At 50.8% G+C, this 24,521-nt stretch overlaps 1 protein-coding gene across 6 annotated transcripts in view; it reads right to left on the minus strand.

Annotated features, from left to right (window-relative positions):
* The window catches only part of Ptpru (protein tyrosine phosphatase receptor type U), a 75,461-nt gene that overhangs the window by 45,316 nt on the left and 5,624 nt on the right, over window positions 1-24,521 (minus strand). For all 6 annotated transcript variants that reach the window (XM_036177044.1, XM_036177043.1, XM_036177042.1 and 3 more), the window contains exons 2-8: window positions 14,416-14,547; window positions 11,279-11,550; window positions 10,750-10,831; window positions 10,530-10,645; window positions 10,100-10,274; window positions 9,356-9,649; window positions 719-1,027 (exon numbers count right to left, since the gene is read on the minus strand). In XM_036177044.1, coding sequence (XP_036032937.1) covers window positions 719-1,027; window positions 9,356-9,649; window positions 10,100-10,274; window positions 10,530-10,645; window positions 10,750-10,831; window positions 11,279-11,550; window positions 14,416-14,547 — 1,380 coding nt within the window. The remainder of the gene's footprint in view (window positions 1-718; window positions 1,028-9,355; window positions 9,650-10,099; window positions 10,275-10,529; window positions 10,646-10,749; window positions 10,832-11,278; window positions 11,551-14,415; window positions 14,548-24,521) is intronic.

The raw sequence follows: 24,521 nt of genomic DNA on the forward strand, positions 1-24,521 counted from the left end.
ACACCATGGAATGCAGCTAAGGAGAGCATAAAGAAAAGCATGCATCTTTAAATGCATGCATTAGAAATTAGACTCAAGACGAGCATGGTGGCACACACCTACAACCCCAGCACCGAGGAGGCTGAGCAAGAGGGTTACAAGTTGAAGGCAGCCTCTGCTGCACAGCAAGGCCATACCAGAAAAAGGGAGATGGGGGGAATAAAGGCTCAAACCGCTGAAACCGGGACTGGAGAGATGGCTCCGTTGGCTAAGTACTTGTTCTGCAAACAGGACGGTCTAAGCATGGACCCCTAGTGTCCATGGAAAAGTGAGGCATGGTAACGCACATATGTAACCCCAGTGTTCAGGGAAGTGGGGGACAGAGATGGGTGGAAACCTGGAGCCTGCTGACCAGCCAGTCTGCCTGCTGGTGAGGTCCTGGTTCAGTGAGAGGCTGTCTCAAAAAACAAGGCGGAAAGTGACTGAATACATCAAAATCTATTTCACAAGTGAAAACTGTTATTAAAAACCTTGCCATGAGGAAAATTCCTGATCCAAATTCACCACTGAATTCTTCTAAACCCTTAAGGAGGAAATTACACTAACCTAACAACCCACAGTCTCCCCAAGAATGAGTAGTGGCCACCACTGCCTTGCCAGAGTTCCCTACATGAATCTGAGCATTGGCCCTGGGTATGGGAGGCAGTGAGGGCTCCGGGAATCCGGCTTGCACACTTACCATCTTCATCTGTCTGGAAGGTGACCTCCTTGCCCTCCTTGCGCCCCTCGGGGTTTGTGAGGATCAAACGCACGTGGACGTTCCTGAACGGCAACAGGTTCTTGATGGTGTAGCGGCTGGCACCCCGCTCCATCTTCACGCACTCCCGGATGGTCTGGTTGTGGCTGCCTCCCAGGGTGTAGTGATAGCAGAGGGTAACAGCATAGGTGTGGCAGCGTGTCACATTGTAGCCCAGGGGCTCCCACTGCAGGGTCAGCTGGCGAGCCTGGATCTCTGCAAACGCCAGGCCTTTGGGGGCTCTCATGGGCTCTGGAGACATAGGAAACCAGGAGAAGTTTGAGGAAATGGGAAGAGAAAAAGAAGGGGAGGGAGAGAGAATCCATCAACTGCTGGAAACCAATCCTCCTCTGGCTCTCTGAACTCCAAGTGCCCTCAGAACTGAACCAGTTGTAACACTGTATGCTCCGGAGTAAGACCCATCCCAATCCTGGCTCTGCTACCTGCAGCCGGTAATCGTTGCCTGAGTGAGTCTACCTCTCTCAGCCTCAGTTTCCTGAACTGCAAAGGGAAATTTGGATCCCCAGCACCCACAGAGAGGCAAGGCTTCCTCGGAGGATTGCTAGGCTACACTGTGACTGTTAAGGTAACACACACGAAACAGGCATGACAAAGGCTCCCCCCACCACCACCAGTAGCATAAGCCTGGCTCCTGGTGAGCAGTCTTCCCATGGAGGACTCCAGGCTCAGAACTTCCAGACCCTCCCAGTTTTCAAAAGAGCTAGAAATTCAGAATTTTTATATGAACTCCAAGCACTAGCAACCCACTCAGGCTACTCAAAACCACCTCTCAGGACTCAAGACAGCAGCCTCGGCCATGGAGGGTAAACACCAGCTTGGGTGGGCACCTCCCTCTCTAGCAGCTGGGTATGCCGGGTCCACCTCCACAGACTAAGGGGCCATGAAAGGAAGGCTCAGTTCCCTCTTCTCTTCTTTCCTGAGTAGATCTAAGGGCTCAAACACCATGTTGACTAAGACCAACACGCTGGTTGAAGGGTGTGAATCCACAAGTCTCTCTGCCACCAAGGTGTTCCCTTCAGCTGCCAAAGCACACTGGCAAGACAGAGCTCAGGGACCATGAAACCCTAGCCAGGTGAACTCAGAGACCAGAGGGCAGGGGGCACAGGAAAGCAGGAGAGCACATGTAACTTCCATTAAATTAACCCAGAACGGGCTGATTTTGATAGTGCCAACAAGCACTATAAGGCCAACTGCCTCTACCTCATGGAAGGAGCTTTAGACAAAGTGCATCTAAGTTCACACCCTGCATCCACTCCTTGCTAGCTCTGCCACTCCAAGAAATTTCCTTAACCCTTCTGAATTACTGATGTCAATGGAGGAAATGATGCCTACTACAAGTGTGAATTGTCCCAGCATTGGATGGGTTGGGGTCAGAGGATCTGAAGTTCTAGGTCATCCAAAGCTAGTTCAAGGCCATCCTGAAGTACATGAGACTCTGTCCTAAAAACAAACAAACAACAACAAAACTACCTCCTTTAAAGATCAAATATAAGCCAGACACATGCCTGTGATCCCAACACTTAGGAGGTAGAAGCTAGAGGGTCAAGACTTCAAGGTTATCCTCGGCTACATAGTGCGTTAGGGGTTAGCTAGTGCTATATGAGATCATGCCTCAAAACAAACAACAACAACAACAAAAGGAAACCTAACATCCCATGGGACGTGGTAAACCAGAGAGCCCAGCCAATAGGAATCAATAAAGAAACGTGTGCACCAAAGTGAGACTTTCTGTAGCGATTAGTGCGAGCATGCCGCAAAGCAATAACATGTCAGAGCCTTCCCTCTGATCACTCCTGACTGCTTCACTCTAAAGAATACAACTCAGGAGAATAAAAAGAACTGCAAGCATTTAATTTTTCCATGTAGCATTATAATAATAAGGATATAGAAACAAACAGCCCAGAAATCTGGGGCAGATGTCTGCAGGCAATAACATAATTACAAACAGTGTCGCACATGGACCGGCACCGAGCACACGAAGCAGGATCCTGAGCATCAGCCTCGTCCCAATGACAAGTCTGTGAAAATGTGCACTGAAGACATATGGGCAGACACTGGAAGAAGACAGAAAAATTAAGGCAGCTGCTGAGCTAGGATGGTGTGATTCAGAGGCTTTTGGGTTTTTGTTTTTTGTTGTTGTTTTTTTTTAAGCCTTTTACTGGTGCAATATTATTGTTTTTACAGTAAATAATAGAGTGGAGGGAATTGTGGGCCTGCAGAGCCTGACAACACAGCTGCCCAAGAGCTAAACAACCCCAGGCCAGGCTCTAGGGCTGTGGTATCAACAAAGAGGAACCTGTGATTAGGAGAGTGGGAGGAGGTCTACCCACCTGGCCCCTGCCCCATCCCCACCCTGGCTCCCATCCCCACCCTGGCTAGCCTAAGGAAAATTGTTTATCTGTATCTGACACTGGCAGGGACTGGGCCTGAGGCAGGGACCATGCCGGCTGCTGCCATCAGTCATTGGAAATCAAGACGTGTCAGCTGTGGTGGTTCATACAGATGCGCAATCTGACAGGTTCTAGGATCACCTGGGACATGAGTCTCTGGGCGTGCCTGTGAGGGATTTTCCTGATGAGGTTCACTGAGGTGGGAAGAACCACCTTAACGTGTCTGGGTGGCACTATCCGGCGAATTGGATCCCAGACTGAAGAAAATAGAGAGGGACCCGCATCCGGGATTCTGTTCTCCTTGACTGTGCCTACAATGTGACCAGCTGCTTCAAGCTCCCATGGTCTTCACTTCTACACCAAGACGGACTGTACACTCAGACTCTGAGCCAAAATAAACCCTTCTTCAAGTTATTTGTCTCGGGGTATTTTATCACAGAGACAGGAAAGTAACTAAGAAACCAGCTCTGCTGTGACTCACAGTGCAGATTTGGTCAAGTGGCTGAATCTCTAAGCCTTAGTTTATTCACCTTTAAAATGGGAATGATCGAAAGTTATGACTGTTAGGTAACAGCCTCACATCAAGAACAATCAAGTCAGGCTGTAAGGGACAATAGCTCCTAGTCATGAAGAATAGCTTAACCCCAGCCTGACCATTCAGGTCCACTATATGCCCAAGTTTCAAAAAACAACCCACTCTGCTCCCAGGCAAACCACAAAAAATAGTTGTAACTTCCTGGTAGCTATACACACACACACACACACACACACACACACACACACACACACACACACATACACACACACACGTTTTTTTGAGAAAGTGTTTCTCTGTGTAGCCCAGGCTGTCCTGGAACTCACTCTGTAGACCAGGCTGGCCTCGAACTCAGAGTTCCACCTGTTTCTGCCTCCCGAGTGCTGGGATAAAAGGCATGGGCCACCAACCGGCTATGAAGTCATCCTTTTTCTGTAGTTAACAGCATGCACTTTATTGACTGGGCCATTTCCCCAGGCCCACAACCTGGGTTCTTGACCCACTGTCTGATTCCAAGCGAGTCCCTTCCCTGTCTGGGTTTCACTGTCTCCACCTGCACACTCGGGGGAGTGCAGCAGAGATTTCCATGTGCCTCAAGCTCTGATTTCTTTTCTTCTAAGTGGCAAATCTAAAATGCCTTGCACCATAATGATGACAACCATCACTTATGGAGTGCCTGTGATGTGCCAGGCACAGTACGTCACATGCACGGAATGCTCTCCCTACAACTGCCCAGATTAACCCCAAATACTGCAGGACCCCAAGGATCAGCTTCACGTGTCCATCTCCTCATTTACATTCCCCCAAAACCTAAACAGAGTTTTCAACCTGACACTATTGACATTTTGGACGAGATAATTACTTGTCATTGGACACTGTCCCTGCACTGCAAGGAGTTTAGCTGTCCCTGGCCTCTATCTCCCAATGCCAGTAGCAGCCACCAGCTGCAGCAGCCAGTATGACAGCCATGTGTCTCCAGACACTAGCAAATGTCTCCTAGGAAAGGAAATCACCCCTGTTGAGAACACTAACATGAGAGATGTGATCCTGCCACATCGCTTCAAATGCCACCGACACCATCTCTGTAAGAACAACTTTCAGATTCATACCAGCAGCCTGCACCCTTCCTTGGTCCTTGGCTCATCCATCCAGCTTCCTGGTGGTGAGCGCCACTGGCACGTTTAATGGCGTCTAAAAAAAAAAGTCATTGTGTCTAATGCACAGCTCCTGATCAATGACACCCCCCAGGTCAGCTCCCCGCACCAACTCTGCTGCTGTGGGCTCCTCTGCAGTGAGTGACAGACAGCTCCATCCGTTCAGTTGCTCAAGCAAAACACCTCGGAGCATCCTGGTGTTTCCCTATTTCTTTCTTCCTCACCCCCATAGCAGATCTATCAGCAGACTCCAGAACCAACCGGACTGAGCAACTTGTCATCACAGCCATCATGGTCACTTCCACTCAGCTTCCGGCTACCATCTCTGGCTGCAATAGCTTCGAGAGCCTCCCCATGGGTCTCCTTCAGGAACCTTTGCCCTCTGTCAGAGTTTGGCTCTCTGCTGCTGTGATAAACACCAAGACCAAAAGCAGCTTGGAGAAGAAAACATTTATTTGGCTCACACTTCCACATCATGGTCCATCATTCAGGGAAGCCAGGGCAGGAGCTCAAGGCAGGAACTGAAGCAGAGGCCATGGAGGAACACTGCTTGCTGGTGCTCTGTCATGGCTTGCTCAGTCTGCTTTCTGATAAAACCTAAGATCACCTGCCTAAAGGTAATGCCACCCACAGTGGGCTGGGCCCTCCCATATCAATCATTAATCAAGAAGATGCCACACAGCCATGCTCACAGGACTATCTGATAGAGGCATTCCCTCACGGAGGACCCTTCTTCCTCAATGTTTGTGTCCAGTTGACAAAAACTAGCCAGCGTCCCTTCCTATAGTCAACTCTCCACAAAATATCCAGAGCAGACCTTCTGAACACCAGCTGCCCATGCTCACTCCTGTTCTCCAAGTCCTGCCACCACTCCCCCGGGCCACCACTCCCCCAGGTCACCACTCCCCCAGGCCACCACTCCCCCGGCCTCAGCTCACTCGCCTCTGAATCTGACATTCCGAGCTCTGCTTAGACATCCTCTCACAGGTCCCCTCCATGCTCCTGCCTCCAGGCCTTTGCACTCAGTAGTCTGCCTGACTGGACTGTTCCTCCCCTTGCTGTCCCCCTACAGCACACCTCCTGCATGACTCTGCTCAGATGCCACCATCTCGGTAAGACAGTCCTTCAGCTTTTTATAAATAACAACCCTCCACCCCTCCCCATCCCCCGCCCTGATTTATTCCTCCTCACACACTTATCACCATCTGACAGACTATATATTCCACTTGTTTACTTATTTATCATCTGCCTCCTTCTGCCAGGACATGAGCTCCCTGCAGAGTCTTAAGAAGATTCAAACACTGATGGCCTCTGTCTGGGGTGCTGCCATGTATCCCTAGCAACTGTGGCACTACCTGGCACATAATAGACACTCAATAAACATCCATTGCCTCAATCTTCATGCTACCCCATATGGTAGAGATTAGTATTGTTTCCACTTATAAAACAAGAAGACTGACTGAAGCTCTCAGTGGGTATGTCACCCGACCCAGACCCATCAGCTAGAAGACAATCACCACAGGGACACTGACCCACCACCCAAGTATCTCTCTCCCAAAGTCTGGTATTAAGCTAGATTTTAGATGGCCCACAAATCAGCTTTGAATAACACTTAAGAATATGAATTGCAGGCTGTCAAGATGGCTCAGAAGGTAAAAAACACTTGCTGTCAAACCTGAGGACCTGAGTTCGATTCACCAGGACCCACATGGTAGAAGGAGAGAACAGACCCCAATAAGCTGTCCTCCAAATTCCACACATACACTGTAGCAAGCACATGCCTACACATACACAAACACTAAGTAAATAAATTTAGAATGCTGGGAAGAGGAAGAGCAGAATCAGAGTTGCCAGCCAGACACAGAGGAAGCAAGAGGAGACTGCTATTCTGAGAAAAGGTACCAAGCCACGTGGCTAAACATAGATAAGAATTGTGGGTTAATTTAAGTGTAAGTTAACTAGTTAGTAATAAGCCTGAGCTACTGGCCGAGTATTTATAATTAATATAAGCCTCTGTGTGGTAATTTGGGAAGCAGCTGCTGGGTATTTGAGAGTTGCACTTCATTTATACCAAAAGCACTGGGCAATTTGAGAAACAGGACTTCATCAAAATCTAAAACGGCTCTCAATCTATACAAAGACAATGATACCTACTGGGAGAAATACCTACAGATTATACATCCATTAATACATTAATAATGTGTTCTAGATACACCTAGTATCTAGAATGCATAAAGAAGTCTCAAAACTCAACAGGGGAAAAAAAGTAATTCTATTAAGAAATTAGGAATGATATGAACAGGCAATCCAATGGAGAGCACAGGCAATGGCAGTCATGTGTGGAAAGACATTCAGCAACACGAGACATTAAAGAAATGCAAATTAAGACCATGATGGGAGAGAGGGGCTGGAGGGAGGGCTCAGCTGCTAAGACAATTGCTGCTCTTGTAGAGGTCCTGAGGTTCCATCCCTAGCCACCTGGGATTCACAACCCTGTAACTCCAGCTCCAGGGAGAAGCTGACACCCTCTCCTGGCCCCCTTCACACGTAAGTACACACACACACACACATATACACACACACACACACACACACACACACACACACACACACACACCTGAAAATAAAATCTATATTCTTAAAACTTGTATGAAATATTGTTCCTGATGGTCAAAAAACATAAACAACCCAAGTACCTGTCCCCTGGTGAACAGACCAAAGAAATAAAGAGTTACATGACACAATGAGAAGGAATGCAGTAATGACAACTCGCTACAGCAGGGACAAGGCCGCATGAAGAAGCCGCCGCAAAAGACTACAGACAATCACATATCATATAACATGTCTACAAAGAGTAAATCAAGAGAGAGGGAACGTCAGTTCATGTTCGCTGAGGGCTCTAGCACTAGGATGAACTAGGTGACTGTTAAATGGTGCAAGGCTCCCACTTAGGGGGTGACATGTTCCAAAAGCAATCATATCAATAGCTGTTCAACTCCAGAGATACTGAAGGCCTCTAAACTGTATATGTATGAATGCAGATCATATTGCAATAAATCTGTTACCAAAAAGAAAATCCAAAAAAAGCAATTCCAAAAAGGTTATATACTACATGATGTCATTCTGGAGATTACAAAATTCTAGAAATGAAAGAACTCTGGTTACTAAGTGGGGGTGGAGGAAGAGAGAAATGGATGCAGTTCTTAAACAGCGATGTGAATCGTCTGTAGGGATACTGACTGCTCACGGTTCCCACTGTAGTGTTGAATACACAAACCTACACAGGTGTTAAATTACACAGAACTTAACACACATACAGAGGCACACAAACACGGGAAACTGGGGGGTTCTGTTATAGTATCTGTGGACTCTATGGACATCAGTTTTTTTGTTAAACTTTTTTTGGGGGGTGGGGGGGGTGTTGAGACAGGGTTTCTCTTGTGTAGTTTTGGTGCCTGTCCTGGATCTCGCTCTATAGACCAGGCTGGCTTCAAACTCACAGAGATCCATCTGGCTCTGCCTCCCGGGTGCTGGGATTAAAGGCGTGTGCCATCACTGCCCAGCTTATTAAACATTTTTGTTATATTGATTTATTTATTTTGCAGGTGCACTGGAGGGCGGGGCATGAGCACACCACAGCACACATGTGGAGGTCAGAGGACATCTTATGAGAGTAGGTTCTCTCCTTCCAGCATGTGAATCTACGTGTCATCAGACTTGGCAGCAAGCACCTTTACCTACTGAGCCATCATGACAGCCCCAGATGTCAACCTTTATTGTAAAATTATAATTGGACAAAATGTAACTATTGAGGAAAACGTGATAGAGGACCTCTGTCTTTTCTTACAAGAGCACATGGATCTACATTAACAATATACATTTGCCACTAAGAAAATTCCAAAAACAACAGCACCCTGACATCACAGAGAACCCAGAGAACCCCGCTCTACATCCATTTCTCTTCTGATTAGTCTTCTGCTGCAGGTGCATCTTGGGTCCTTAGCAACTACTGCTTCACCCTCCTAAACAAGAAGAGCTGACTTCAGGGTTAAGGCCAGGCCCAGGGAATCCAGACACAATCCATCACACACAATTTTTAATTGATAGTGTTTAAGAAGACAGAGTAAGAGCTCTGGCCCCACCTCTGCCGCTAACTAGCTATGTCTTCTTTGCCGGGTCACCTAACATCTCTGCCTCAGTCACCTCATGTGGGAAATGGGTATAACAACAGCACCTATGTCGTGTTCTGCTAAGCTTGCTTTCTGATTTGTTTCCTTGGTTTGCCTTTTTGTTTTGGTTTCGTTTTGTTTTTTCTTTGTCTCCTTTGTTTTATTTCGGATTTGGAAACAAGCTATGGAGAAGTTGCCTCCAGGCTAAAAGACTAGCCCTCCAGAGTCCCTGCCTCGAGGTAAGGTTGAAGTCAATAAATGTGTGTGAATCAGGAGGCTTTGCTACCTCTACAGAATGGGGAACAACCCACCTGCACACTTGGTCCGGCTGAGCAGCGGTGGTCCCGGGCGACCTGTGCCTCCGTCCCCCGGGCGCGTGAGCAGCACACTGATCTCATACTCGGTGTCTGGGTCAAGATGCCACAGCTTGTAGGTCTGCAGGTTGACAGCGTGCACCTCGGCCCACGGGCCCCGTGCCATGCGGTACTCGATCTCCTTGCGCACGATGGGCCCGTCGCCAATGATGGAGTTGGTGTTGAGCTGGATGATGAGGTAGGTGGGGCCTGCACGCAGCAGCTGTGGGGGCGCGATGGGGGTGGGAGGCTCTGCGAGGACATGCAGAAGAGGAGGAGCCCACTAATGCCACCTCTTGGCCTAGAACTCCCATAGCTCAGCCACACCGACTCAACTCCGAACTCCCAAGGTCCTGGGGGACCCCAGGACACTAGCTGGGTTAGCACCTGAAAAGCGCAACTAGACAGCCTCATTCTCTGTGCCCTCTTCCCACAAGGCCAGCCCCTCCCTCAGTGACATTGTTCCCTTCACAGGTCCATCAGTTCAAGTCACAGCCAGAGCCTAACTCTACACCCCATTCTGTTCCCATCCCCAGACCCTCCCTGTCCTCTCAGGCCACTCAAGCTGCTACCAAACCCTCAGCTAAACCTGTTCTGGGACCCCAACCTCTAAGGAGCTAGTTTCAAGCACAACGCTGCGGATTTCACCCTATCCTAGCCTATCCCTGCAGCTCCAGCCTTCTTCAAGGCCATTCTGCTGACCTTTGACGATGAGCTCTGCGAAGTTGGAGACACCAGCCCCGCGTGGGGCCTGGGACACACAGCGGTACAGATCCTGCTCTGCTCGGCCTACGGAGGCCAGCGGGAAAGTGGCCAGGAAACGGCGGTGGCTGATGTGCCGGACCCCGGCAGCAGGCACCAGCATCCCACTCTGCCGCTGAAGGGAAAGAGGGATGAGAGTCAGGGAGCATTCCAACCTGGCAGCATACATGAGTCCCTACTAACCCGGGGGCTTTTGAGGATCCAGGACCCTGGGGTGAAAGGAAATCCAAACTGGCAGAAGCGCAGCCTGGCAAGACACAGTATATAGATGTTGGGGCATGACTCAGAACCCCAAAGGGGAACCAAGCCTAGGAGAAATGCCCTGCCCTCTGCCACCTTCCTGGGCCAAGTCTACCTGGGACGCCCTCACCTGCAGGAGGAAGCGCTCTGCCTCTGCAGCTCTGCCTGCTGCCATGCATTGGAAGGATGCATTCTGGCCGGCATTGACCTCCACGTCTCCAAGGCGGGAGAAGTGAGGGGCCTTCGCTGTGGGAAAACAGGCAGAGCCCCAGCATGAGCTGGGCCTGCATGCCCTGCAGGCAGGAGCCAAGGCTACCCTCATCCTTGTGTCCAAGTGGACTGGAACTCACCGCAGGGGTAGCTGAAGAGCAAGATGTCATCTAAGCCTATGTAGCCCTTGTGGTCTGGGGAGATGAGGGCCTCAAACAGCACCTGGGGGGAGTGGGAAGCCAATTGTCAGTGACATACCTCCAGCCCAGCTCGGGCCCCAACCCCACCCTCCTCTCCATCAACAGATGCCAACCCAGCTCACACAAACCCTCACTACCAAACCAGCTGCTTCAGGGATGTGGGCAGAGATAGCAAAGGCAAGGTCAAGGCTAGAAGATCATTCCAACTCAGACAACCTTGCAAAGCAGTAGAATCCTTCTGGTCAGAATTTCCGGTTGGGTACTGTTCCAACTCACCTGCAATGCTGGCCACCCTATTAACAATGACCTTGGAAACTCTACCCACACTGACCCCAGACTAACTCCAAACATAGAACCCTGGATTGACTCCTGATGCTGGTCAGGTATTCATCCCTACCTAGTCTGACCTCAGGATGACCTGCGCTTACATCCAAGCCCACACTGACCATTGACTAAAAATCCAGCCCACCTGATACTCATTGGGCCAGAAGGTGCTGACGGCCAGCTCGGCCTGGTGCCACTGACGGCCGTGGGATCCAGTCATATTCCACACAGCACTGCCCAGGGGGCCCCCGTTCACACGCACATAGACACCTAGGGTGCCTGGGCTGTGCCCATCCCGGCTATACAGGAAGTAGCTGAACTGCACACAGTGGGTATCATTCTCACTCAGGGTCTGGAAAACGATATGAGCCCTCTGGCCTGGAGCATGCTGGGAAGCATTGACCATCAAGTAGGCACCTGGAGAGAGAGAAGGAAGAGGCTAGGAGACCTTAGGAGAAGGGACAGAAATGAAGGACCCGCCAGGAATCAAGGGTTTGGGATCGGAGTTTGGAATTCTGCTCGGAGCTTTGGTCATATGGGGTAGATCTCTCTCTCCCCTCCCCAGGGTCTGCTTCCCAAAGGAGAGAGCGAGCTAAGAGTAGGAAACACAAACTCAACCTTGTCAAAGCCCATTCGGCCCCTCATCATCCACAGGTCACCAGTTTCCCCAGCTCTGTGCTGTCCTGGGAGGTAAGGATTAGATCGTTCTTCTCAGGAGTCAAGAGCCTGCCAGAGGGCGGGTCCCCTGAGGTCAATGCTTCCAAAGCCTCAGACACTTCCCTGTGCTGGGTACTTCCCTCTAGCTCTGATCATTCATAAAGTCTGAGACAATCTTGCTACCAGCCTGTCGTGCCTCAGGCCTTTGCTGTGTCCTCAGACAGGCTCTGAGCCCAAGTTTGATGAATATGTAGGACAGACTGAATGGAAGGATTAACTTCCTTTCCCGCCCCCACCAGATTCCAACACAAACACCCCACGTTCCAACCTGAAGATCCTCGATATGTTATGGAGGTGGTGGGGAGCGCCTCAGGACCTGGCTGGGGATTGCGGCTTCCCTTAGGGTGTGTGTGGGGGGGGGGGGGGACAGCTGCCAAGGAGAGACCCAAAGCCACCCTTGCACAGCCCTGCCTCCTCCTCCCAGGCTTGGCAGACAGCACACTCTGAGCCTGCTCAGGAGTGCTCCTGGGGAACTGAGCTAGAAAGATCTCATTCATCTCCATGAGCCTGGAGCCCTGTGAAGGCGGCTGCTGCCTAGGTCCTGCAGGGCTAGGGAATGAACTCCAGGTCCCTATCTCCAGGAACCCTAGAAGGAGCACATCCTAGCCAGACACTTACTTCTTAGGCAGCTCCTGTGGAGTCTCCTCTCCCCTAAGGTAGCTTCCTCTTCTAATGTGACCCCTTCTTGCTTCCTCTTCCTCTGTCCCCAGCAGCCACCACCCCTCCACCTCTGCCCCTCACTCCCCCCCACCCCCACCCCTATCATGCACTCCTCCATCCCCATGGCTCTCTTTTCTCCCTCCTGCTCTCCTCTGGGAATAATTTCCCTGGTTTCGTCTCCATCCACCTGTACTTCCCCTAGACTGACTTATCTACCAAGCTCACCCCTCCTCCCAGACCTAGATCACCAAGGAAGAATGAGAGACAAAGTGGGCAGGTCCAGAACATAAATCTAAGCCAGAACTCTTTTTGGGCAGAGAGGGGTGATTTAAAGACAGGGTTTCTCTATGTAACCGCTCTAGCTGTCCTGGAATTTGCTTTGTAGACCAAGTTGGCCTCAAACGAACAGAGATCGCCTGCCTGCCTCTGCCTCCTGAGTACTGGGATTAAAGGCGTGTGCCACCCTTAAGTTAAAACTTTTATATCTACTTATACCTGAGTACCTATTAGAACCTGGGTTGAACAGCTGGGTCTAGGGGTGTACAGAGGTCATACAGAGCCCCTGCAGGGTGGGTACCTTTATATATGTCTCTCAAACAAGCTAAACAGTGATACCTCTAGAACAGACATATACAATGACCAAAGACCCTGAAGAGACAGATTGAGCATTCCCAGAATGACACAGATGGACAATGCCCAGATTGGTAGGAAGGGCCATGATGGGAGCAGAGTCCACTTGCAGAGCCCAGCCAGCCAACCAGCCAGGCCCTGAGAGACCGCTCACCTAGGGCCGCCAGTCCACCCAGCACTGGGTTACCACCTCCTGACCTACTCTTGCCAGCAGACACCATCCTGGCCATGCTGTGAGCTAAACAGCCAAGGCCCTGGGCCACCTCTATAACAGGACACAGGGGAGGGAGAGTCTGGCTCGTTGTCCTAAGGTTCCCTCACACAGTCTGCCCTGCCACACAGGCCTCATCAGTAACCAAGTGGCTCATTTGGCCTGTCTCTCTAACCCTTTTCTTTTTCCTTTTAAAAAGATCTGCCTGCCTCTGCCTCCCAAGTGCTGGGATTAAAGAGTGTGCCACCATGCCCGGATAAAAAAAAATTTTTTTTAATTTTATGTGTCTGGGTGTTTGCCTACATGTCTGTGTACCACATTATGTGCAATTTCCTGAAGAGGTCATCAGAAGGCATTGGATCCCCTGGAACTGGAGCTTGTTGTGAGCTGCCATGTGGGTACTGGGAATTGAACTCAGGTCCTCCGAGAGCAGTCAGTGCTCTTAGCCACTGAGCCATCTCTTGAACCCCCTTTTCTTCCAGTTTTATTTTGAGGGAAGTATCTGACCAAGGAGCCCAGGCTGACCTCAAACTTTTGACCCTCCTGCCCTAGCTTTTGTTTACTCTTAATTCTCAGTTGATTCCTGCACCCAGTGAGGATGCCTGCTAATTGCCAGGCACTCTCCAATATCCTCAACTATACAACTGACCCCCTAGGTGCCACCTCTGTGCCCTGTGATATGGGCTACTGTTCTCCCACGTCACGGTCAAGACAACAAAGGCTCAGAGCTAGCTAGGTGGTGGGGCCAGGATTTGAAACCATGTCTATATGATTCTGGAATGAATGTTCTCAAGGCTATCATCTGATTAGGAGACCAATACCAGAATCCACATCTAGCCTCCTGACTCCCAATCTAGTGCTCAAGTTACCCAGAATGCCTGGTGGGGAAGTAGGGACAGAGTAAGGCTGAAGTTGGGAAGGGCCCGGGGCTCCCAAGAAGAGGGCAGAGACCCCATTTCACTTCTCCTCGGTGTCTTCAAGTCCCAGAAAGAGCAGGAGACCCTGAGGGGAAGCTAGGGAAGGCCTGGCAAGAGAAAAATAATAGTGATGGAGAGCAGGCTCACCATGGGGCAGGTCCGCAGGGGCCCGGGTGCCAGGGTGGATCCGCACTTGCTCCCATTGGAAGTCGTCATACTGAGCCTGGCTGTACTCGCAGGGCACAACTGGGTCACTCGGCTCCTCGAAGGTGCAGCCAGCTGTGAGGGCAGGTCCTGATTAGCTGAGCCCAGGCAAGGCCACTGACCAGGAGGACTCCAATGCAGCCCTTCAAGTTCCCCGCACTGTCCCCTCCTCCTGTGCAGGTGGCCCTCTCCCCTCCTTCTCAACTCTCCCTCCTCCACCCCAGCACCCTCCCCTCACCCTCCCTTACCAACACCAAGACTTTCCACTGCCCTTCCCCCTCCTTATCCCATGATCCCCAACATCTCAATCATCCAACAAGACCCTCCTTAGTAAAACCAGCCATCATTATCATTGTACACATCAACCTACAAGATCAGCACTAGATTCATCCTGTTTTACTGGCTGGGAAATGGAGGCCCAGCACAGCAAGATGCTAAGCACCAAATGCAGAATGCCATCTCCTGTGTCAGGTGACAACCTGATAAACACCAAGGGGATCCAGTCACTGCCCAAAGTCAATCACCTTAGATCTCTGTCCCCAGGAATATGACAGAGCGTGGTCCTGTGTGGACTGACACATATGTGACTGTGTTAATTCTGGTGACCGGAGACCAAGATTAATAATCCGGATGACAGGGAAGTGAAGGAGGGACCTGAGATGCGTGTGAATCCCTCAGTTGGTAGTGAGGTCCATTGTATCTCAGCTGGTTTATCAGCACCTGGAGTTGGTACCAAATAAACCCAAGCCACCTGGTTTGGGAAGGGATTTGAGCTGGGCCACGCACCCACTCCCCAGCCAGAGCATCAGCAGCCCCAGCAAACTGAACAGTGTTGGGAGAGCTGGCAGGAAATCAGGCCAGGCCCATCTTGTCTGCCTGTCAGACCCATTTGACAGATGAGGTGACCAAGGCTCTGAGAAGCAAAGGTATTTGCCCATGGTACAGTATAGTAGCTCAGTGGTGGATGCTGGAGACTTGGGACAGACTTGGGATAGAATCTTGACTTTGCCATTTGCCATCCCTAGCAACTTTGGGCAAGTTGCTTCCTCTTTCCGAGCCTCAGTTTCCCCACCCACACATGGGGGTTGCTGAAGATTTACAAAAACCAACGCATATGAGCACTCAGGAAACACCAGCTTAGACATGCCATTGGTTCCTGTATAAGGAAAAGAAACCGGATTTGAATCCATGCCCATCCAAAGCCCACACTCCCCAGAGACATGAGGAGGGGCAGAATGAGTTTCTTCTAGGTCTCAGGAAAGGAGGATGGGACAGACAAAAAGCCAGCAGGTGAGTGGCACAGACAGGCAGTCAATGACTGGCCTCCCTCTGTGTCTCACCCATTTGCATGTTTCCACTGGCCCTGTAAGTCGGCACATGAAAACACACAGGCAGAGCCAGGCATGACTGGGCTTGTCACTTTAGGGGGTCTCTCATCTCCTTGAGCCCCACCAGAGAATGAGAAAGAATGAGATGTGTGAGAGCCTGCACCAAGCAGATTGGTACAGGGAAATCTGTGCAGGAAACTCAGGGTGCATTTCTGTCCCTTTGTTTGAAAAACTCCAGTCAGCGCTGTGCCCTGAGGCATGAGGTAAGTGAGTTTTAATGTCATCTATGTTGAAAGGGCCCCAGCTTCCCCCTTGAAAAAGGCCCACCGTGCATGCAGCACAAAAATGGAAAGGGTGGCCAGTGAGTGTTCTTCCTGGAAAAGGGGAGCACTTACTTCCTGTCCTTGGGGGTCCCAGCCAACCACTGGGGCAGACTGTAGGAAAAAGTATGACTTAGATCCCAGACTGGAGTCAGGCCCTTCTGATTCCTATACAAAGGCAAAGTGTCTGCCCTAGGCATCTCCCCCAGTGCCCCGGCAGGCCTGAGGTAGCCAGCCCTGCGGTTTCTTTCCATGAGTCCTGAGCCAGGCACATGACCAGACAGTACTCCCACCCCACCCAGAGTTTACTGACCTCAGACTTACCAGTCAAACTGGGGTCTCTACTCAGACCGCAATTACATGATTCTGCCAGGTGCCTGACCCTCCCAGGTCCACCTTAGCCAGAGTGGCTCCCTGTTGACTGTGCCTGGCCAGTGTGGCCCCAGTCTTATCCATATGACACTCCCTTTAAATGTCAATCAACTAGCCACCAGGCTCGCTGACTCCTGACCTCTTTATGTAACCACAGTCAGGGTGACTGACCCCATCCAGAGTGACCTCTTAGCCAGGGTGACCAATCTCACCAATTTCTAGTCAGCCCCGGCCCTGGATCTCCAGGCTAGGCCCCATTCAACTCCATCTCTCAGAGAAAAGGTCCCCGCCTCCTCCTACCCAGCTCTCCCAGGGATAGGAACAGCCAGTTGGTTCCTCCGGCCAGGGCTTCAGCACCACCACAAGGGGGCGCCAAGTACCACCATGACCAACGGCAGGAGGCACTCGCTTTTAGAAAGTAGCGTTGTTGTTATTCTTATCTTACAGATGGCTAGTGTGACGCTCAGAGAGGAGCAGGGGCCACATAGAATGTGCAGGAGACACAAATTAAACCTCCTGTCTCTATCCAAGGAGAGTAGTCACGGACAAAACAAGACCCGATCTGGTTTCACACACAAGACATGTCTCCCGAGACAATGCAGTGCAGGATGACCAGTGATGGCCACTAAGAGAGCCATGAGAATGATTAAGGGCAGGGGGAGGACTTCAGTGATAGAGGAGCTTTGCCTCGCATGTGTGAGGCCCTAGGTTTGATCCCCAACGTGGGGAGGGGGGCTGGGAAGAAAAGGGAGTTCTATCTTGCTCTGGGGAGGGGAGGCTTCCCACCTGAGCAAAGGTGAAAAAAATAAAAAGCTAAGAAGGGCCAAGGTTATGAGATGGGTCAGGACACAAAGAAAAGGGTGTCGGCACATGGAAGCTACATCTGAGCTGAGCCTAGAGCCACAGGCATGCAGGGAGGAAGGGAGGTCGCCGGGTTCCCTCCCTGTACATGATGGGAACCTGGAGACTGAGGCCAGTTCTTAAAAAGCCTTGGATGTTAGGGTAAGGAGTGGAACCTCATTTTTATCGGGGGAGCCACGGGTGGTGTTGGAGCAAGGGATGCCTGGATTCTGATGGTCCAAGCAGGCTTTTCCAGAGCACAACTGGGTCAGGCGGGAACTAGGGACCAAGCTACCAAATGGTCTGGAGCCTGGTGTCAGATTGGCAAGGAAAGGGACCAGAAGTCTCATCCTGAATACAAACAGCACACACTCCAGTCAAGAGAATGTGTACACGCATGTGCATGGGCACACACACACACACACGCACGCACGCACGCACGCACACACACATTCTCTTTCCCCAACTCAGGTCCCTGAGGCACAGTCTAAGTTAGGCTGGGGACAGTGAGTGAAGACAAGATCCCTCTTTGGGTTCCTCATCTCTATAGAGAGCTCTCAGAGAGGATGGGCTGAATCAATGCCAGACCCCAGTGCTCCCCCAGCCTCAGCTCCAACTGGCCCAGCAACATTCCTTTGCTAATCTCCCCAATCTGACCAGGCGGTTGCCTGAGCAACCGTCAACCACAATTTGGGAAGAAGGAGGATGGCTTATCCACATCCGGCGTGCTCTGGGTCTGATGATGTCAGGGACCAGCAACCTCTGAAGGGGCCTGGGAGGGGTCCCCCTAGAGGTCTCCCTCTCCCTGTCTCTCTCTACCCCCCTTTGTATGTTTATGTGTATGTGCGCGCTACCTAGCTGTGGGCCTGACAGACCACTGGTACAAAAACACTCACCTACAGAAGAGGGAATCTACATCTTAGTCCTGCTGTGTCCCTGGGTCCCTTCATGACTTGGAGCAGGTGACTTGCCTTCTCTGAATACAGTCAGGAGGACCTCTCAAACTAACTATTCCAACCAGGGAAACCTCTTAGACAACATGACCCCTTCTCACTGATCTCTGGCCAGCCCCAGCCCTGGGTCCCTAGGCCAGGCCCAGTTCAGCTCCTCAACTATGAAATAGTGTGAGTTTACAAATGCCAAGTGTGGTAGTGCACTCCTCCATTGCCAGTACTTGAGGAATGGAAGAATAGGCATGAGGATTGGGAGTTTGGGGTCATCCTCAGGTACATAAATAAGTTTCTAGGTCAGCCTGGGCTACATGAGACCCTATCTCAAAAAAGCCAATAGTAATAGTAACAGCAATAAGAACAATAACTGTAGGTGTCCTCAGGGAAAGGTGTGTGTAGGAGGACATGGGTGTCTACCAGCATGGGGCTCTCAGAAATACTGTAAAGTTGGTTCATGGAACAGACCTGTGAGCAGAAATACACAGATGCATTCTACAGTGGGCATGAGCTTAGGGGAGGTGGATATTTGTACAGGGCAGAAAGAGGGGTGTGTGTGTGTGTGTGTGTGTGTGTGTGTGTGATGTACCCCAGCCGGTCCTCCTCTAGCCAGGGCAGACAAGGCATGTGCTCTGGGCTTACTGCACCTGCCGACCTGCGGCTGTGTGTTTTCCCAAGACCCTGTGTAAACAGAGCTTGTTTGCAATGAGATTCTCATTCTCTCTGTTTTGTCAACAAAACGTCCAGTTCCCAAGGGTAGCCCCAGAAGAAACAAAACTTCTCCAGACAGATGGTAAATTCAGTCTGGGACCTCACACTGCCAGGCCCAACCCAACCATAGCCTAGGGACCCCATAGACAACCCAACGAAGTCAGCCTAGTCACCATCCCTCCCTCTTCTAAGTTATTGAACTCAACCCTGGGCATTCTAGCCCTACTCAGCCTTGTTTAGCCTTCACCTCCTCCCTTCCTGAAGTCAGGGGCTAGCTCTGATGCCTTTGAACCCCATCCCCAAGCCTTGTATATAGCAGATGGTCAACTGTGCCCAGACTTATTAACACCAAGATCCTAGCTGGTCTAACCTCGACCAGCGGCACTAAGTCAATGATGTGACTATAGCCTAGCCCTAGGCTAACATATCCAAGTTGAGGTCAGGTATCCCAGAACTGACTACCAGAGCCCTGAGTAACTGATAAGAAGCATGGAAGGGAGGTGGGGATTTAGTTCAGTGGTAGAGCACTTGCCTAGCAAGCACAAGGCCCTGGGTTCAATCCTCAGCTCTGAAAAATAAAATAAAAAATAAAAAATAAAAAAAAGAAGTGTTGTAGGACTGGCAGTAAAATACCCATCTAACCACACAGAGTTCAGCAACCAGGGAGACCACCCAGGGCTGGCCACAGGCTGAGAAAGCTGGAACCACCTAAGGAGCCAATAGAGAGCCCAGCAATGCCAACATCCTGCCATCTCCACTGAGTATGAGAGGAAGCCAGCTGCAGCTGAGGAACTCACAGCAGACCCTTTCCCATCTCCATGGCCAACACAGACTATGAATTCTAGAGTCGGCGAGAGAGCTGCTATATTAGCACTCCAGGGCTGAACACCATATATCCGTTAAAAAAAAAAAAAAAAAAAAAAGGCTATGAAGTGGGTCTCACTGTGCAGAAGTACACAGATCCTCTGCAGGGCACATGCCCTGCACCACAGCCGGATAAAGACAGAGCAGGTTAGAGCAGTGCAGGCGTGCACAGGCTCCAGAGAGAGGGAGGGCTGTGTGCTGCCATGATGGGGTGTGCCAAAGACAGAGCGCAACAGACGGATCCCCACAATGCTGGGCAAGGCTGCAGAGCACACAGCACTGGCATCCGCACTAGGCATGGAAGAGCTGGTCAGGGCTGTGCAGTGTGGAACCACAATCATCTTGGGTATTTTTGTCACCAGATGCGGGGTGGGGGGGTACGGCAGAGTGGAAGGTGGGAGGCTCCAGCCTTTCTTCTGCTCCAGACACCAGCAGAGGGCCTGGTACAGAACAGGAGCCTCCTCGCAGAAAGGGTCTGCTGTTGCACGAATCCTAATTGGTCTTAATAAAAACCCAGAGCCAGATATCAGGGATAAAAGTTGAAAATCAGAGAGACAAAAGAACAAGCCGCAGCCACCTCTCGGCTCACCAGCTCCTCAGCCTTAAAGGACTGAGCTCCTGTCTCCTCCCGCCTTATATTCCTTTTCTCTGCCCAGCCATATCATTTCCTGTCTCCACCTCCCTGGTGTTGGAATTAAAGGTATGTGAACCCAAGTGCTGGGAGCAAAGGCATGAAATCCCGAGTGCTGGGATTAAAGGTGTATGTCACCACTGCCTGGTCTCTATGGCTAACCAGTGGCTGGCTTAGCCCTCTGATCTTAAGGCAAGCTTTATTTGTTAAATCATACACAAAATATCACCACAGTCTGCCCAGCCCAGGCATAAGGGATGATACAGAGATGCAGGAAGGAAAGGAAGAAACACCATACAGAACTAAGCACCAGGGATGGCAACCTAACCCTGAACAGAAACTAAATGTAGTCCTCAGGAGTAGGGTGTGTGCAGACTTCAGGGATGGGTGTGAGATGGCACAAAACTGAAGCACCATGATGATACCCTGTGGAACCGATGGATTTGGTTCCAAGGGTTCTAGGTATGGAAGCTCAGCGGAGTGCTCACAACCTGGCAGGAAGCCATTTCCTCTCAATGGAAACACCTCCTTTTGGAGAGAGAAGAGAGGAGACAGTCACACAACTTAGCAGGCTCCAGAAGCTTGGGAAGTTAGAGGATTCCCGAGACCTGCTCCGAGGTTACATAAGCAGTAACAGCTCCTGGAAAGAGAAGACTCTGCTAGCTGCCAGGGATGAGGCTTTCGGGAGAAATTCCTCATGCTGGGGTGGGCTTTTCCTTCATGCAGCTGCCTTCTGCAAGGAACCCCATTAAACTCCTCCATGCACCAAGCTAGACATGGGTGAAATTGTTTCTTTGGTCTGTGGAATGAATCCACATTTGTTCGCATCTCCCCGGAAAAAGTCACGCAACACAACCCTACAGAGAACAGATGCATAACAAGGTTGACTCTCTGGGTGGCAGTCCTGTGCTGCTCTGAAGCAATGCAAAACTCAAGCTGCTCCCCAAGTCCAGCAAAAAGCACCCAAGTTATGTGCAATAGGAAGCAGAAAGGCACTGCACTGAGGATGCACAGAGATGTGACCCTCCCACCGCTCGCCACGGAAAGCTATCCACAGTCCGATACCCGGACACCTCCACTGTAATACATGCAGGGAAATGCTGAGAGGCCACAGAGGCAGCTTCAGGGCAGCTGTGGTGAGTGCAGTGTGGAGGCTGGACTGTTAGACACATAGCCAGAGAGGCACAGTGGAGAAGGTGGGACAATGAGGCAATGTAGACTGTGTTCCTGAAACGTGATGTCAGCACACAGAGGAGCTGTCCTTCGAAATAGCAGGGTCCACATGACTAGGGCAATGCTGATGCCCACTGCAAAAATGCAGTGCACTGGATGCCAACATACAGTGTAATGGCAGTAGGCTGTGTGTTGGCAGTGAGCAGCCATGTGAGGTGCTGTGCCCAAAGACCAGGTGTGTCTACACGTCTGTTGCAACAGACTGATGAACAGCGTAAACATGCAGAGTGGTTATAGAAAGCCATGCACTGATCTCGGGTGTCATGCTGTGTGACGGTAAGAGCTGCCCTCCCAATGGAACCCTGGTATGCAGCAGAGCAGCAAGTGCCACACCATGGAAGAGAGCCACAAGAAAGTGCAGGGCAGGACAGCTGCAGGATGGGGGCTGTGATCAGGATGCTACAAAAATGGAGTACACGGAGACTCTGGAAAAGCCCCACATCACTGTAGCCCAGCATTCATGCAGTGGAACAGCATAGGCTGAGTCATAGAGCAGCACAGGACACCAGGTCCGGAAACCCAGACTGCACTCCTATGAGAACGCCAGGGCTGAGATACAGTGCCTCTGTCTATTGTGAGGCAGACACAGGTACATTGTGAAGGTGCTGTGGAAAGCACTGTAGAAGTCCCTTGAGGCTACCCTGGTGGGGAGTCACTCAGCCTCCCAGAAAACCCAGTGCCTCCAGTTCTGCCAGGCTGGACTGCTGTCAGATGGAGGCTGAGCCTGCCTCCATTGCTCTGTGGGCTTCTGTCCACCATTACTCTCGCCCTCCAACATCTTCCAGTGATGCTCCCAGGGCACAGGATGAAGGCACTGCCACCCATACGGCAGGCGGTGCCAAACTCAGCCACTATCCAGGTATTCTATCTGACCAGGATCTTTGAGTACTGGCAGGCAAACAATGGATTTGGATTCTACTGAAAATCTTTTGGGCAGTTATAGTGCATCCCCTGGCCCCCAGCCCAGGGCAGGGCAGGAGAGACAGAGGGAGGAGCCTGGCATAGGATGTGGGATGAACAGGAGGCAGAGGGGGGAGAAGAGCCTGCCCCAACAAGCCTGGATCCTCACTCCTCCCCCATCCACCACTACCATTGTCTCTCCCCGGGCCTGGACTTCAGCAGGAGCCAAGAACAAACTTTTCTGAGTACATAGAAGGCCTGCAAAACACACACACACACACACACACACACACACACACACACACACACACACACTTAAAAATAATTCACACTTACAGGGTGCTCACTATGTACCAGGATGTGTTCTAGACTAAACATGTCCAAATATAAAAGACATCACATCATCCTGGGCACTGAATAACATCTCCATACCAAGTAGAATCACTTCAAGGCCCAGAGAGGTCATCACCCTCCCAGACGTCATACAGTGCGAAACAGTGGAAACTAGAATGGGAATTCAGATGGTGTGGTCTCAGAGCCCATGTTCCAACCCATGATATTCTAGGCACGAACACACATTTACAAACATGTACAACATGTCAAGAAGGATACACACTCATGTTGTGGACTCATCTTTTTATATACTGTGAAGATGTATCACTCCAATTGGTTTAATAAAAGGCTGAATGGCCAATACCTAGGCAGGATTTCCAGGTGCAGAGGATGCTGGGAAGAAGAAAGGTAGAGATGCCAAGAGACACAAAGCAAGCAGCATGGGCATTACAAAGTAAAGGTAACTGAGCCACATAAAAGAACATCGACTATGGCTGGGCGGTGGTGGCGCATGCCTTTAATCCCAGCACTCGGGAGGCAGAAGCAGGTGGATCTCTGTGAGTTCGAGGCCAGCCTGGTCTACAAAGCAAGTTAGTTGCAGGAAAGGCGCAAAGCTACACAGAGAAACCCTGTCTCAAAAAAAAAAAAAAAAAAAAAAAAAAAGAAGAAGAACATAGACTAAAAGAGATGGGTTAATTTACGCTAATTTAAACCAGTCAGAAACAAGCCTAAGCTATCGGCCAAGCTTTCATAATGAATAATAAGTCTCCGTGTGGTGATGTGAGAGCTGGCTGGTGGGACAAAGACTAGCCACACACTGGCATAAACATGCACACATGCTCATTCTAAACAACATGCATCCCATCCTCTCAGTTGAGACTCACCCATCTCCAGACAGGCTTCTGCCACCTCCCAGTTGTCACCACATATCCCCCAGCTGTCCCTCATCTGCCTATCTCATCCCCCAGCCACCCCTCAACCTAGTCATTCCTCCAGCACCACCTGCCTCACTGCCAGCTGTCCCGTTCTCACATATATCGCCATCGCCAGCTACCCGCCCCCCAGCTGCACTCTCAGCCCCAGACCTGTCCCTCTATCCTTGAAGGAGCTCCTACCTATAGCACCCAAGACTGTGTCCCACTATTCCATCTCAATTCTTTCTCTAGCTTCTGCCTTCAACTCTCGGCAACAGAGCCCCAACCCTCCCCCACCTCAACTGCCTTCCTCTTGTCCCCTTTGGGTCCAATTCTAAATGCTGGGCTTTGTGCGGTGGGAATCTATTCAAGACCCACCCACCCAGCCACCCCCAGAGCCACACAGGCACAGCTTCTTCAGACTTGGCACCACAGGGGTGCCCCACCACTTACCATGCTGCAGGCCACTTGAGGAAGCTTATCAGCCTCCCACTGACAGCCCTCTGCACCCCAGGACCTCCCTTCACCCCCCACTAAGCCTTCCCTGTAACATCCGCCAGTTCAAACCAATGCAAACACTCCATGAGCACTGACCATACACCACTAAGGGAACCAGAGATGGCAAACGCTCCGCCCTCAGAGGGCTCCCAGCTGAA

Source organism: Onychomys torridus, chromosome 2, assembly GCF_903995425.1.
Source record: "Onychomys torridus chromosome 2, mOncTor1.1, whole genome shotgun sequence".
In the NCBI taxonomy this organism is placed as follows: domain Eukaryota; kingdom Metazoa; phylum Chordata; class Mammalia; order Rodentia; family Cricetidae; genus Onychomys; species Onychomys torridus.